This window comes from Plodia interpunctella, chromosome 29 (assembly GCF_027563975.2).
Source record: "Plodia interpunctella isolate USDA-ARS_2022_Savannah chromosome 29, ilPloInte3.2, whole genome shotgun sequence".
In the NCBI taxonomy this organism is placed as follows: domain Eukaryota; kingdom Metazoa; phylum Arthropoda; class Insecta; order Lepidoptera; family Pyralidae; genus Plodia; species Plodia interpunctella.
The window spans coordinates 3,808,922-3,823,382 of record NC_071322.1 but is presented as its reverse complement, the minus strand read 5'-3'; the positions used below and the strand labels follow the sequence as shown (position 1 = coordinate 3,823,382).

At 37.1% G+C, this 14,461-nt stretch overlaps 2 protein-coding genes across 3 annotated transcripts; both read left to right on the top strand.

Annotated features, from left to right (window-relative positions):
- Positions 1–317: 317 nt before the first annotated feature.
- On the top strand, positions 318–5,766 carry LOC128682170 (uncharacterized). Its single transcript, XM_053766748.2, has 5 exons — positions 318–558; positions 1,771–1,920; positions 2,337–2,502; positions 3,714–3,778; positions 4,541–5,766. Exons 1-5 carry the CDS (start codon positions 522–524, stop codon positions 5,734–5,736), a joined length of 1,614 nt encoding a protein of 537 aa, XP_053622723.1. The 5' UTR covers positions 318–521; the 3' UTR covers positions 5,737–5,766.
- Positions 5,767–7,202: 1,436 nt separating this feature from the next.
- LOC128682182 (uncharacterized) lies at positions 7,203–12,340 on the top strand. Of its 2 annotated transcripts, XM_053766763.2 has the most exons (6): positions 7,203–7,361; positions 8,504–8,637; positions 9,303–9,484; positions 10,245–10,391; positions 11,287–11,422; positions 12,186–12,340. In XM_053766763.2, the coding sequence occupies exons 1-6, from the start codon at positions 7,322–7,324 to the stop codon at positions 12,303–12,305; spliced, it is 759 nt and encodes a 252-aa protein (XP_053622738.1). In that variant the 5' UTR covers positions 7,203–7,321; the 3' UTR covers positions 12,306–12,340. The 2 variants fall into 2 exon arrangements, with proteins under 2 accessions (XP_053622738.1, XP_053622739.1); XM_053766764.2 differs by lacking the exon at positions 8,504–8,637 and having other exon boundaries at positions 7,236–7,361.
- Positions 12,341–14,461: the final 2,121 nt, after the last annotated feature.

Below are 14,461 nucleotides of genomic sequence, written 5' to 3'. Positions count from 1 at the left end.
CGCGACAGACGGACAGGCTCAACAGAAAATGCTCATCAGGCTGAATAACTTTTGTTAAGGCGTCATTTCAATAGTTCCTACTTCTAAAAAAAAACTGTTTGTTGTTTTTCAACAAACAGATTTTTTTTTCAAATTCTTACTCTGTGGCTTTATCGCCAATTTTGTTTTTATGTAAATTCGATGTACAGGATTTTTTTTCTACTGTTTTATTATATGTATTGATGATTATAATTTCGGTGTGATGGTATTCTTAACAAAAGAAAAAAATAGTAACAACATGTCGTGAAGGCGTTTACAACAGCAATTTCATAACGAGAATATTTTATCGATCGTAAAATTGTTGATAACATTTTCAATTCTTGACAAAACGAAAGCCCTGGAAAAATTTGGCGCGGACGATGTTTGAATGCACATACGAAATAAAAAAGGAAAAATGTGTTTTGTAATGGTGTTCTTTTTAATTTTCTCGACACGATAACAACTTTATAGACCATTTTAAAATACTACAATTTATACCTACAATGGTATATGTTACATATGTATTACTGTTCTGTATAAGTGAGTATGTGAATCATTTATATATACTTCTATACTATTATTATAAAGAGGTAATCGCTTGTGAGTTTGTATGTTTGAGGCGGGGTAATCACCGAAACCACCGAACCGATTTCAAAAATTCTTTCACCATTATAAAGGTATATTATCTAAGATATAGCAATCTTAAAGTGTAGTCGCAGTGGTAAAGTGCTTGCCTCTGAACCGAGAGGTCCCGGGTTCGATCCCCGATCGGGTCATGATGGAAAATGATCTTTTTCTGATTGGCCCGGGTCTTGGATGTTTATCTATATATGTATATGTTATAAAATATAGTATCGTTGAGTTAGTATCCCATAACACAAGTCTCGAACTTACTTTGGGGCTAGCTCAATCTGTGTGTTTTTTTTATATAGGGTTATTGGTATCAAACGCAAAACCTCCTAAAGACTACTTGGGTACATCGAAACAAGCAACTTTTATTCTACAACTTTTCGTGATTCGTAGTTTTTTTTTGTTCATATAAAAATACAATCTAATTTGCGATTCTACACATGTTAACTGTATGTAACAGCCAAGCACACGAGACAGTAGCGTTGTGTAGCGGAATCGAACATAGAGTTAACGTTTTATAGAAACTACATTATTATTCGTTACGTTTAAACAAAAGTCGTAGAACAAAAGATGTTAGTCTCTATGTACCTTATGCGCCTTTGGAAGGTTATATGTGTTAGATATCAGTAACCTTGTATACAGGATCAATTTTTATTTTCACTGTATCTACATGACAGTGCAAAACATGCTTAGTACATAAAACGACCTCCAAAAGAAATAAACTGAATGAGAATGAAAAATGTCTACTTTCCATACAAGTCCGATCAGCTAATCAGCCAATTTGTATGGGAGACCAAAAAAATCTTGTCGCCATTAATAACAACGAATGATATGGAAACTGACACAGTTTCAACATTAGTAATAATGCATGCAATCCAATCTGATTCATATATAGTAGTTTTCATAGATCATCACTTGCTTCTGGTAAAGGAAAACATCGCGAGGAAACCTGTATTCTGGTTGATTATAAACTTGTGTGTGAAATGGAGAAGCCAATGGCGAACCACTCCATTAATAGTGCCAAGAAAGATGTTGTCTGTGTTTAATTCCACGTAATGACCACGTCCCTCAGCCATGAGGAAATATGACTATGAATACATCTTTATTGTATATAATTTCTAGCTCTGCTACATAAAAATGAGGAAGTCAAAGGTACACTTAAGAAGTCTAGTAATTTTAATGGTTACATCAATAAAGATATGCTTATGAAACTGATTGACGTTATCAACAATCACGATGGCGATAGAACAAATGCTGATAAGGACCTCAAAGGTAAGTACATTAATTATTATTTTTATACTACTGTGGCGACATCTACCACGCAACATGCACAACGCCGCTGATACGAAAGCTACAACGAATATACGAAACACACAGATGATCCACAACCTCACAACCCTACGGGTAGATGGCGCTGGGGTCGATACACGACAGAAACTGACAAGCCTAGACCGCGCGTTTACGTTTGGAAGCATATACACAACCTCCGACATAATACCGTCGGAGCCGTACGGTTCCCCGGTGCAACATCCCAGCCTGGCTATAATATAAACAAAAATGAAACAAATGTTTGTACAAAATTTCAGCTCAATCGGTTGAAGATATCTGCTTCAAATTTATCTGCAATATGGCACACACGCATTGTAATTAAATAAATGAGAATTCAGTTAAAAATATAAATTTTCTAGGGATCGACTTGCGGCAGCCGAATGATATAGAGATCATGAAGCATCTGCAGAAGAACTATGATTACAGAGTGATTGCTGACGCGAAGGGTTTAACCCACACGAGGGTTCATATCATTGAAAATCCTGAAGTCCTGAGCGATTTCCTAGCTGAACTGGACAGGAAAGAGTAGGTACCTATTGAGTTTTGTAATTATCTTTCTCTCTCTCTCTCTCTCATCGGAGGACTGTAAAATCTGCTAAAATAAGGAGATTATGGAAAGAAAGATTTATGAAGATTTAGCTGTTATTTTACGTACGTCCACGTCCACAAGTAACAACTTTTATGAATACTCAAAAATTTAAAACAATCTCAAAAATACAAGATCTACTTAAATGAAGGTACAACAAGAAAAATTTTTTTAATGACAAAAATAGCTTCTATGACATTAACGCAAATTGTGACGCCAAGGAGAGCTGTTTAGGACTGAGTAGTGCGGAAACAAAATAGTAAATCCCTTAATTACTTAATCATGGATTTATTAAGTACTTCACTCCATTCCATGTAATTAAACTGATTACTAATTAATAAAACTTATCAATGAATGTTACATTTAATTATTGTATTTGATTATTTTCAATGGCCATTATGCAACAAATTTTATGTTTTTTTCGAATGGAAAAATTGTACAAAAATAGGTACTTACCTATTTTCAATACAATACGCATAAATTTTTTACGTTATATATTTGTTCAAATGTTTTCGATATATTGTTCGACTGTAATATCATACAAATAGTTTGTTTATTTAACTGGATAATATAACATGTATGTATAATTGTGTATTGTATTTGTGTTATCATAGTGTTTATACTTTTTCTCAATCAACTAAGAGAGTTCTGGCTAAACTGGTGTCAAATTTAAGCTAAGAACCACGCCCCATTACGTAAACGTCGCACGTTGTGGCTTCGTTGTTTTCTATAGATTTTAGGACATTGACGTACGTTGACATACGTCGAATCTTCATACATTTTCTGCGTTGTGTCCGTTGACAGCTGTCATCGTGCCGAAGGACGACGGAGTGCAACAGAGCAATGATAGCTCAGTTGTAATGACTATAGAAAATTTATTTCGATATATTACAAGTTTTAATAAACTATCCTTTACTAATATTATTAATGCGAAAGTTTCTGAGGATGGATGTATGTTTACATGTATATGTTTATGTTTACATATGTAACTCTTTCACGCAAATCTACTGGATGGATTGTTATGGAATTTGGTACACGGGTAGAATATAACCTGGAATAACACATAGGGTACTTTTATCCCGAAATTCTCACGGGAGCGAGGCTAAAACTGTTGGTACACTTACAAATAACTTTCCATTGTTTTTTATAGCTCTGAAAATCCTCCCATTGTGAAAAGGAGACATAGGATAGGAGGCACATTAAGAGGAGGGAATCGTACGTATAAATTTATGATTCACTAGCGACTCGTCCCAGCTTCCCTCGGGTAAAACTACAGTAAATAATACACCTGAAGCTTCCTCAGGAATCACACTATTTACCTATTGGTGAAAACCGTACAAAAATCCGTCCGGTAGTTTTCGAGTTTATCACGCTCATATAGACAAATGCGACAGGACTTATTTTTATAATATGTAAGGATTATGTAGCAAATACAGCCCTAAGGGTCACTATGTTGAAATGGGACTGGGCTGGCCACGTGCCAAAAAATTCCTGCTCTAAGATGCCTTAAGGTTTCATGGATCGATCAAGCCAAAGAATGACGAGATGACGTGAATGGTTTCCGCAAAAACTGAAGCTTCGATACAGGACCGGATTCTATGGAACGAATGAAGAGAACTTTTCCTAGCAGTGGGACACCTGATTGCCTTAATAAATACGTATTGCCGCACCGGAGATCAGGTTCGATCTCCGGTCTCGTCAAAAATTAGTGATTTTTTACGACCTTGGTGGCGCAGTGGTAAAATGCTTGCCTCTGAACCGAGAGGTCCCGGGTTCGATCCCCGGTCGGATCATGATGGAAAATGATCTTTTTCTGATTGGCCCGGGTCTTGAATGTATATTTTATAAAATATAGTATCGTTGAGTTAGTATTCCCATAACACAAGTCTCGAACTTACTTTGGGGCTAGCTCAATCTGTGTGATTTGCCTTAATACATTATTTATATTAAGATTTATAACTATGAATAATATTTTAGAGATGTCCCGCAGACACCATCGGAGGCAGAGCTCGAAACATCATAACACATCTAAATCACATCACCAAGAAAGGAGATTTCGAAAAAGTTCCAGAGAAAATGATAACGACAAGAAAAAACGATTTGAGAAGGCAGATAGATTCGAAAAAAACGACAATCACAGAGAAAAGAGATACAGCGGAGAAAAGTTTGGCAGAAAAGATAAGTATAAAGAGAAGACAGACAGCCGAGAGAGTTACAAGAGGAAAGATAAAAATAAAGATAAAAGAGACAGCAGAGAAAAGTTTAATAGAAATGACAAATATGGAAAAAATATAGATGATAGTCGAGAGATTTATAATAAGAAAGACAAAAAAGATAAATATGGTGAGAAAATAGATAGTAGAGAGAAGTTTAGTAATAAAAAAGACAAGCACAAAGACAATTGGAATAGCAAAGATAAGTTCAAAGACAATTTTGACGATAGAAAAAAGAGATTCGATTCGAGGGAAAACGATAATTCGTTCAAAAAACATGTACGTAGTAGGGTTGATGAATATGATTACAAAGATGTGGTGACAACGAAACGCAATGACCCGAAAAAGTCGATTTTGACGCTTGATTTGCAGGGATCCTTTGAAAAAAACATGGGTTTGCCACCTGCGATGGATTATTTTTCCCCAAAACAAACAACAAAAGACTGGTTGGACAGCGAGAATAGGAAGAAGCCGGGTAGAGAAAAAAGTGAGGATAACTGGGGAAAATGGCCGGAGAGCGACAACAGAAAGCCAATAGAAAAAGAAAAGAATTGGGGTAACGATTGGGGCAAACCAGTAGTTATATCCAACGCAGGACCAGCGATACCAAACAACGATTTAGATTGGGTAGGCAAAGACGATATAGGGAACAAGCCACCGATTAAATCTTACGAAGACAACTTGGACAATAATTCTGGTAGTAATTTTCAGAGGTTCACAACGAGGGAGAATCGCGATTTTTTCAACAAATTCGGATCGACCACGAAGAGTCAACAGAACGACTGGGGCAGACCAGCGGTGAAGTATGAAAACAAATATAAATACAATATGGAGAGATTGTACGATTATGATTACGCGCCAAGGAAACGGAAGCAGAGTAATCGTGATGGCGGCTACGGTGGTTTTGGCAGAACTCCCATACCTTATATCGGGAGGAAGGGAGTCTATGCTGAGAATTAAAAATAATATTACACCATTGTATTTATCATTGCGATGAGTTTTATTTAAGTGGCCAGTCCCGGCTTCGCTCGGATATTCATAACAAATTATAAGCCTAAAACTTTCTCAGAAATCACACTTTCTATTTAAAAAATCCGCATCCAAAACCGTTGCGTAGGTTTGAAGATGTGTGAGTTTGACCGTCAAATTTGGCGTCGATTTTAACCGGCGCACCGTTGACGTTCAGACAAACGTCAAAGTTGACGGTGCAATCCCATGGATTTAGTAAGACTTCGTCGGAATTACCTACTAATTCCATGTGCAACCCACACACAGCGAGAAGCGACTTTGTTCTTTGTTTTATAATAGTGAAAACTTACATACAGTATCCAATTTCTGAATATTTTCAAAAGTTTTGTTTTAGTAAATACTTCTTCAGAACCAACCTGTATTATCGCCACATCTACCAAGTTTATTGATAACTTCTTCAGCAACCAAATATACCATATTACTAACATAAATGCGAAGGTCTGTCTGTTCCGCTTTCAAGTAGTTAAAGAACCCCGTTCAAACGTTGGGGGTTGATTATTAACAAAAAAGTAGCCTATAAACTATTTTTTTTTTAAATCAAGCCCCAAATTACTGTAATGGGGGGCTGGGGGGTGAAAGTTTGTATGAATTTATGTCTGTTGATGATGTCTGTTCCCCTTCGCAGATAAATTCACGCGGGATAAGCTAGTTACATAAGTTTTTTTTCTAAATTACCATCTAACCATTGCGGCCATTATAACTTTTACGAATGAACATGGATCTAGATCAGAAAAATTACATGCAGACCGATCACCAGCCATAATATTAGCTTTAAAAGTTAATTTATGCCGCTCTCGTCTGGCCCCGGCGCAAGGGGCGAACCCAAGAAGTGCTGGCTTGATGTCGTCAAGGATGATATGCGTGACAATGGTTTGACAACGAGGGATGTCGACCTGCGTGGTGGTGACGAAAATGGAGGAAAGCGAACTCTCGGCTCCAACGCTCAACGGCTGAGGATGAAACCGTAAACATGCTCAGATAAGAGAGAGATTAGAGCATAGAATTTATATTATTTATTAGGTATTATTTCTATTAAAATCATCATCATGTCGAGTATGTTATTGATAACACTGGTGTCAGATTTTATTCAAGTCGCCTAAAGGCATCTGACACGACTTTTACGACTACTTACCGTCATTTAGTGGCAGGTAGTCGCATACACACTAGTAAATTAAATTGTACACCAGTGTGCAGGTTTCCTCCACGATGTTTCCCTTCACCGGAAGCAAGTGGTGGTCGATGAAAACTTCTATATGAATCAGATTGGTATACAAACTCATATGGCACGAGTGGAATAAGAACCTGAGACCTTTTGATCCACAGACGGGCGTCTTAACCATTACACCACCACTGCTTCATATTAAAATTATGTAGGTAGTTAAATATAGAAATTTATCGTAATAAAAACCCATTGTATTTCGATAGCAGTGCTTTTTATTGCACAAAATAATAAAACAAAAAACAATAAAACATTTGCAATGAAGAATGCAAGACGAAAAATAATACAAGTATCAGAATGGGGGGTTTTATTATAGGCATAACATATTTTTGTATTGGTGAGTCACAATCTATATAAAATATTTAATAATATAAAATACAAAAGAGATTGACTGACAGATCTATCAACGCATATCCCACTGGACCGATTTGGCTGAAATTTGGCTAAATACTATATGATGTAGGCATCCGCTAAGTAAGGATTTTTCAAAATTCATCCTCTAAGGGGTTAAAAAGGGGGTTCAAAGTTTGTATGGGGAAACCGGAAGAGTTTAAATATTTCACTGAAGGGACAATCAAGCGAGCGAATCAGGCAAAGGCTAGTTAGAATATGGTTTTGTATACTTATGTACTTTGTGAGGTGGTGGTGTAATGGTTAAGACGCCCGCCTGTGGATCGAAAGGTCCCAGGTTCGAATCCTACTCGTGCCACATGAGTTTGTATACCAATCTGACTCATGTATAGTAGTTTTCATAGATCACCACTTGCTTTCGGTGAAGGAAAACATCTTGAGGAAACCTGCACACATAAGAATCAACCAGGATACTGGTTGATTCTTATTAACTTGTGTGTGAAATGGAGAAGGCAATGGCAAACCACTCCATTAATAATGCTAAGAAAGTTGTTGTGTGTGTGTGTTTCATTACACGTAACAACCACGACCCTCAGCCGTGAGGAATACGACCATGAAGATGTACTTTGTAACGTATCTTGTTGTACTAGTATGGAAAAAATATATTAAAAACAATAATGGTAAGCCCTTCTGACATGATAGGGGCCAACCATAGATAAAATAAATATACCACACCAACACTGTTTAAATGTGTTTCTTTCGGCATTTCGTCGCACTGAAATGCTAATAGTATGTAGCTTTTTGGAGCTACAAAAAGCTTAGTGTTTCGCTCGAAAAGATTAGTAGTAATTTCAAGCGAAACACTAAGCTTTTTAAATATACCTCCGCTTAATTTAATTTATAGCGACCTGTACTTCGCTCATGTAAAACGATAAAAACGTATTATTATATGTTGCTCCTAAACGTTTTTTCAATCTCTGTGCCAAATTTCATCAATATCGGTCCTGTAGTTTTTGAGTTTATTCATCAGAAACGAAAATACTATATCTCAAAAATCTTTTTCTCTATATAATATTAGTATGTACAACACCGAGACAGCATAGATCTAATATTTAAGAAATATTTTAGTTTGTTTATGTTGCATTCATTGTGCGAAGTATGACTTAGACGTTGAATCTCAGAAGCTTTTTGGAGAAGACTTGAAAGGAGCTTTAAAGCGTTTCAGAAGATCGTATGAATATCTCAAAATTTTACAAGAGCGGGTAAGCAATACATTACTACCTGCCACTAGATGGCGGTAAGTAACCGTTAAAGTCATGTCAGATGCCTTTAGGCGACTAGAATAAAATCTGACACCAGTGTGACATAATAACACACTCGATATTATGATGTGTAATATTTTTTTTGGTTATTATGTGTGTGTCTGTAGTTTTTTTATATCTATTCTATTCTACCCCGACGACATAAGAAGGGGACTTATCACTTTAACGTGTCTGTGTATCTTTATGTCTTAAATAATGCAGTACAAGTTTATTTGTCAGACAGATTAAAAAACCCCCGACGTTCAATATTCATTTCGCTACAACTTTTGAACGGCTGTCAACCGATTTTAAACAAACATATCTAAGAACCACCGCATGAAAATTGGCTATACATTTTAATTACAAATAAAAAAAAAACCGCGTCCAAATCGGTTCACCCGTTGATGAGCTACGGCGCCGCATGCACAGACAGACAAACACACTTAGCGGTCAAACGTGTAACACCCCTCTTTTTGCGTCGGGGGTTAAAAAGGGAAAACGCTCAATTTTTTAATGAGAACTGGCAAGGCGCTTAGCCGCCTAATCGATGGGAGAATATGAAGTTACTACACTAGGGCGGAACCACACGCCTCATTCAGGGTCATTATACCCTTATATTGTTTCAGCAAAACAATATGGCTCAAGACGTGGTAGATTCGTACACATACATAGACGCTTATTATGTACCAATTATGCATAAGAAAATAAAAGAAATGTTGGGAGTAAAAGATGATGAAGAGGAGACGAAAAAAACTACTTCAACGACGACTACAACTACAGCTCCGCCTCCAGCTGATACAACTACACCGTAAGTTAAGAGATAAGATAGCGTAAGCTGAGTTAATATAGCGTAAGCTGAGTTAATATAGCGTAAGCTGAGTTAATATAGCGTAAGCTGAGTTAATATAGCGTAAGCTGAGTTAATATAGCGTAAGCTGAGATAATATAGCGTAAGTAAAACGAATCAACTAAATTTACACTTTCAGTTTCGCATTGTACAATACTAACAGTTTAGAACAAGCGCGGAGAGGTCTAGTGTAAGCTGAGGTAGCGTAAATTGAGATAGCGTAAGATAAGTAGCGTAAATTACGATAAGACAGTATGAAAGAGCGTGTTCCCATTGCTCAGTCGCGCACTACTGAGCAATGGGAACGCAGTACGTTGTAGTGTTCTGTTGTTTTCTCTATCGGTGTTTTGTTTTAAACACCCTTGAATCGCTTTATCTATTTGAAATGTGCATCAAAATCTGTTAAGTTTAAAGATCTAAGCATACATAAGGCTAGACAGCGGGAAGCGACTTTGTATTGTACTATCTAATGTTATCATCATATACATTACTATCTTCGCCCCGGGGCTGGTGGGAATTTCGGGATAAAAAGTACCCTATGTGTTATTCCAGGTTATATTCTACACGTGTACCAAATTTCATAACAATCTGTCCAGTGGATTTTGCGTGCAAGAGTAACAAACATACACACAGACACATCCTCAAAAAACTTTTGCATTTTTATAATATTAGTAGGATAGTGTTATTTTTTGTTATGTTAAACATAGAATTGTTTTATTAGTGAGAAACAACCAGAACGCAAAAAACACGACGAAGAAGAAGAAATGACAGACGTACAAAAGTTGGACGATTATGTGTCTAACTCAGCCAGGATCCTGACTGTACCTGAGATCAATTCTTTTGCCAATCTAGGTTTCGAATTCGCTGGGTGAGTAAAGGAAAATGAGCATTTTGTTCAGTTCAATTCTGATGCCGGTGCCAGGACTCCGTTCGTCGAACAGTTTGCCAAACTTTGGTCGATTCGATATACATTGCTGGTTTTTCATTGCGGTAAATAAAGGCACTCTTACTACGCAATGTTCACGCATTTGCGTCGGTGTGTGTCCGAGTTCGGCGACAGTGTGGAGTTGGCGTGAACCTACACCAATTAGGTATAAGCCCGTTCCAGTTTTCTTTGTTAAAGTTTGTGTTTGTGACATGTTGGTTGGGCCTGTGTGTATGAAATAAGGCTTAGATTGGGTTGCACCGTCAACTATGACTTTAACTTTAACCTGCGCGGAAAAACGCAAAGTCCCGCCATTTTCCGGTTAAAATCAACGTCAAATTTGACAGCGCAACTTATTTTTTTTTTCTATTCTGTCACAATTATGACATCATAACGTACTAGTATTATAAAGAAGTCGTACGAACGCGATAAACTCAAAAACGAACACACAGATTTTTGAAGCGTTTTCACTAATAGATAGTGTGGTTCATGAATAGGATGCAGGCGTATAACTAATTATGGTTTTACCTGAGCGAAGCCGGGACGGGCTGCTACTTAGTTATAACAGTCCGTTATTAAAAGTTATAGAGTTGAGGTGTGGAAAAAATGTTTGGCCACCTTGTGCGACGTGATAATTTAAATTAAAAACACAATAGAAGGCAGAATAGAAGCGAAAAGAGGAAAGGAAAGCCAAGAAGGGCTCATGTGGACCGAGTAAAGGAGACAGCAAGAGTGACGTCGTACAGGGAGGGCGAAACAGGCTGAGGATAGAGTGAGATGGAAGGTACTCCACCGACAAGAGCGACGTTCTTAAATGATGACGATGATGTGTTTTCAGGAAACTGATCCACGGGATGATAGGCAACTTGGGTGGTGCCAGTCAAGAGGAGACGGAGAAGTACTCCAAGGGTGCAGACTCGTCGGGCAGCAAGGGGGCGCCAGCCAATGGAAGCAAACAACATAATGCGCATAAGGTAACACCGTTCAATGAGCCAGAGCAGTCCCGTTCCAAATACCAATTCTAACCAATACTGGTTGTTCGCCGCGAACTTAGACCACGCGAACACAATTAAGCAAAATTGTGTATATTTCAAATCTTCAATTGTATTGGCAGTTTCCTACATACCTTTTAAATTTCATAAAAATTGGACTAACGGTTCGAAAGTTATCGCGTTATAAAAATACATACATAGTTTCTTTTTGCCCCAAGTTGAATTTGTAGACCTCGTTCGCTTAGCTCGCTCGGTCAATTAAAAATGCGAAAGTAAGTTTGTCCGTCCGTTCGTTCGTTTAGAGGCTATTAACTGGTCAATGCCAAAATTTAAATCATATATTAAAAATGCTTTGATGGCTAATGCTTATTACACAATTAGCGAATATTTAAATGATAAAAAAACTTGGACCCTTCCTAAAACTTCCACCTCTCACACTTGATCTTACCTTTTTATAATAATTTATATATTTTCTTGACATGTTTATTACATATATTTTGACATTTACTTGTAAAACATATACGTGATTTGTGATCTTCAAGTGTCTGAAAGTAACATAGGTATCTATTATGTTAGATTATGGAGATCGAGTATGTCATGCACACTCAAATGGTCAAACTGGTGGCGGCGTCGTGGATCGGGTCGGGAGATTTCGATTTCGATTTCCGATACAAGCTTAGTGCTTAATGTGGGCCGTTGAAGTGTTGTCTATACATTTATTAAATTTTAGTAAAATATATTACAGGTAACAAATGACGGTTCAACAGTACACGGCCCTGTCGAGCAGAAGGCCACACAAGATGACACCAGATATCGGGCTAATGACAAGACGGCGCGCGATGAAGATTTGTCTGCGAATGATTAACGTCATCCACGGAACGACGTCATGTTGTGTTATACGTGGGCGGGAACCACACACCTTAGATAAATACATATACTTATAAAATTATTTATTGATTTTTAATTGAAATGTATAATTAATTAATAAATATAAATATATTAGGACAAATCACACAGATTGAGCTAGCCCCAAAGTGAGTTCGAGACTTGTGTTATGGGATACTAAATCAACGATACTATATTTTATAACAAATACATATATAGATAGACATCCAAGTCCCTGGCCAATCAGAAAAAGATCATTTTCCGTCATGACCCGACCGGGGATCGAACCCGGGACCTCTCGGTTCAGTGGCAAGAACCTTACCACTGCGCCACCGAGGTCGTCAAAGGTACCTTTGTGCATCTATCATATAAAGAGGTAAGCGTTTTTGTCTTTGTATGTTTGAGGCGGGTAACCTCCGAAACTACCAAACCGATTTCAAAAATTCTTTCACTATTAGAAAGGTATATTATCCAAGATTGCTATAGGTTACATTTTATCTCAAAATTCCCACGGGAGCGAAGCCCCTGGCAACATCTAGTTATTGAATAAAGGATTATCGAGGGTTACAACCATAATATATACGGAACGCTTAAAGACCCGAAAATATAGTTATATCGTCGAGACTTTAGGTTGTTGGGGCAGAGGCGCACGGGGGTTGTACAGAGAGCTCAGCAAACGGTTGAGGGAGCAACAGGTGACCCTCGCGCGGGAAGCTTGGAGCCGGCATATGAAAATACATGAGTCAGATTGGTATACAAGCTCACGTGGCACGAGTAGGATTTGAATCTAGGACCTTTTGTCATATGTAGCATTCTTAACACGAGACCAGCACTGCGTCTTCAGTTTAGTGCAATAATGAAGGTTACCTTTTTAATAAATATACGTCTGAAGCTAACGACTTAAGAATCCTATAACTAATATTACAAATGCGAAAGTAAGTTTGTTTGTTACCTCTTCTTTTAACGACTTCCGTGGCTTAATGGTCATTGGTCCCGGATTCGAATCCCGGTCAGGCCAACATGAAAAATGATCTTTTTCATATTGACCTGGGTTTTGAATGAATATCTGTATATGTATTTGTTATAGAATATAGTATCGTTGAGTTAGTATCCCATAACACAAGTCTCGAACTTACTTTGGGGTTAACTCAATCTGTGTTATTTGTCCCTATATATTTATTTATTTATTATATTTATCTTCACGCTCTATCCACTCTACCAATCTTCTTGAAATTTTGCATACATGTAGTTTGAAGTACGGAGACGGACATAGGGTACCTGTCATCCTGAAAAATAAGTGTACCTGCGGGAAATTGACGCGGGCGAAGCCACGGCCAGGCTAGTTACTCATAATTATTTGTGTTGATTCTATGTTATATATGTATTTTGTTTATTCAGTTGATTAAATGACGCAGATATTAATTATAGATTAAAACTTGGAAAATATTAAGCGACTTAATTTTTAACCCATGACGACTAAAGGTTAGTTATAAGTTTAACGTTTCTGTGTATGTCTGTCCGTGGCATCTTGGCAGCTATACGGCTGAACCGATTTTGATCTATTTTTTTTTTTATTTGAAAGAGAATTTAATAGACTGTGTTCTTAGCCACTTTAAAAAAAAAACTATACAGACGTTTTCTAGCACATAATTCCAGAAGGTTCGGAGTGGAGGATTTCTTAAATTATTCAATTTAGTTTTTATTGTCGTTTAAATCACCAATTGGGTTCGTATGATGTTTCTCGGCCCTTAAAACTTACTTACGCATTTGTAATACTATTTAGGATTATAAGTAATTACAACATGAAGGTATCCAAGTATTTGTATAAATTTCTCTGATACCTTTTAGTTTTTGGACCTTGATTTATTTAAAAAAAAAAAAAAAAACAATATGGTGTTTTGACCTGTCAAAAAACAATATTTAAGTCTAATTTTGGCCAAGTGTGAGTGCGATTTTATAATAAACGTTACGCACACAGAACCGCGAGTGGTCGAACATTAAAAACGAACATTTCTTTCGTCGTTTCATCGCCATCTTTTTTTTTATTACGTGCGACATTTATTATTATTAAATTATTAAATTTATTTATTAAATTACTAAATGTACACGCAACTTCGTTTGCGTGCCATTGTAACA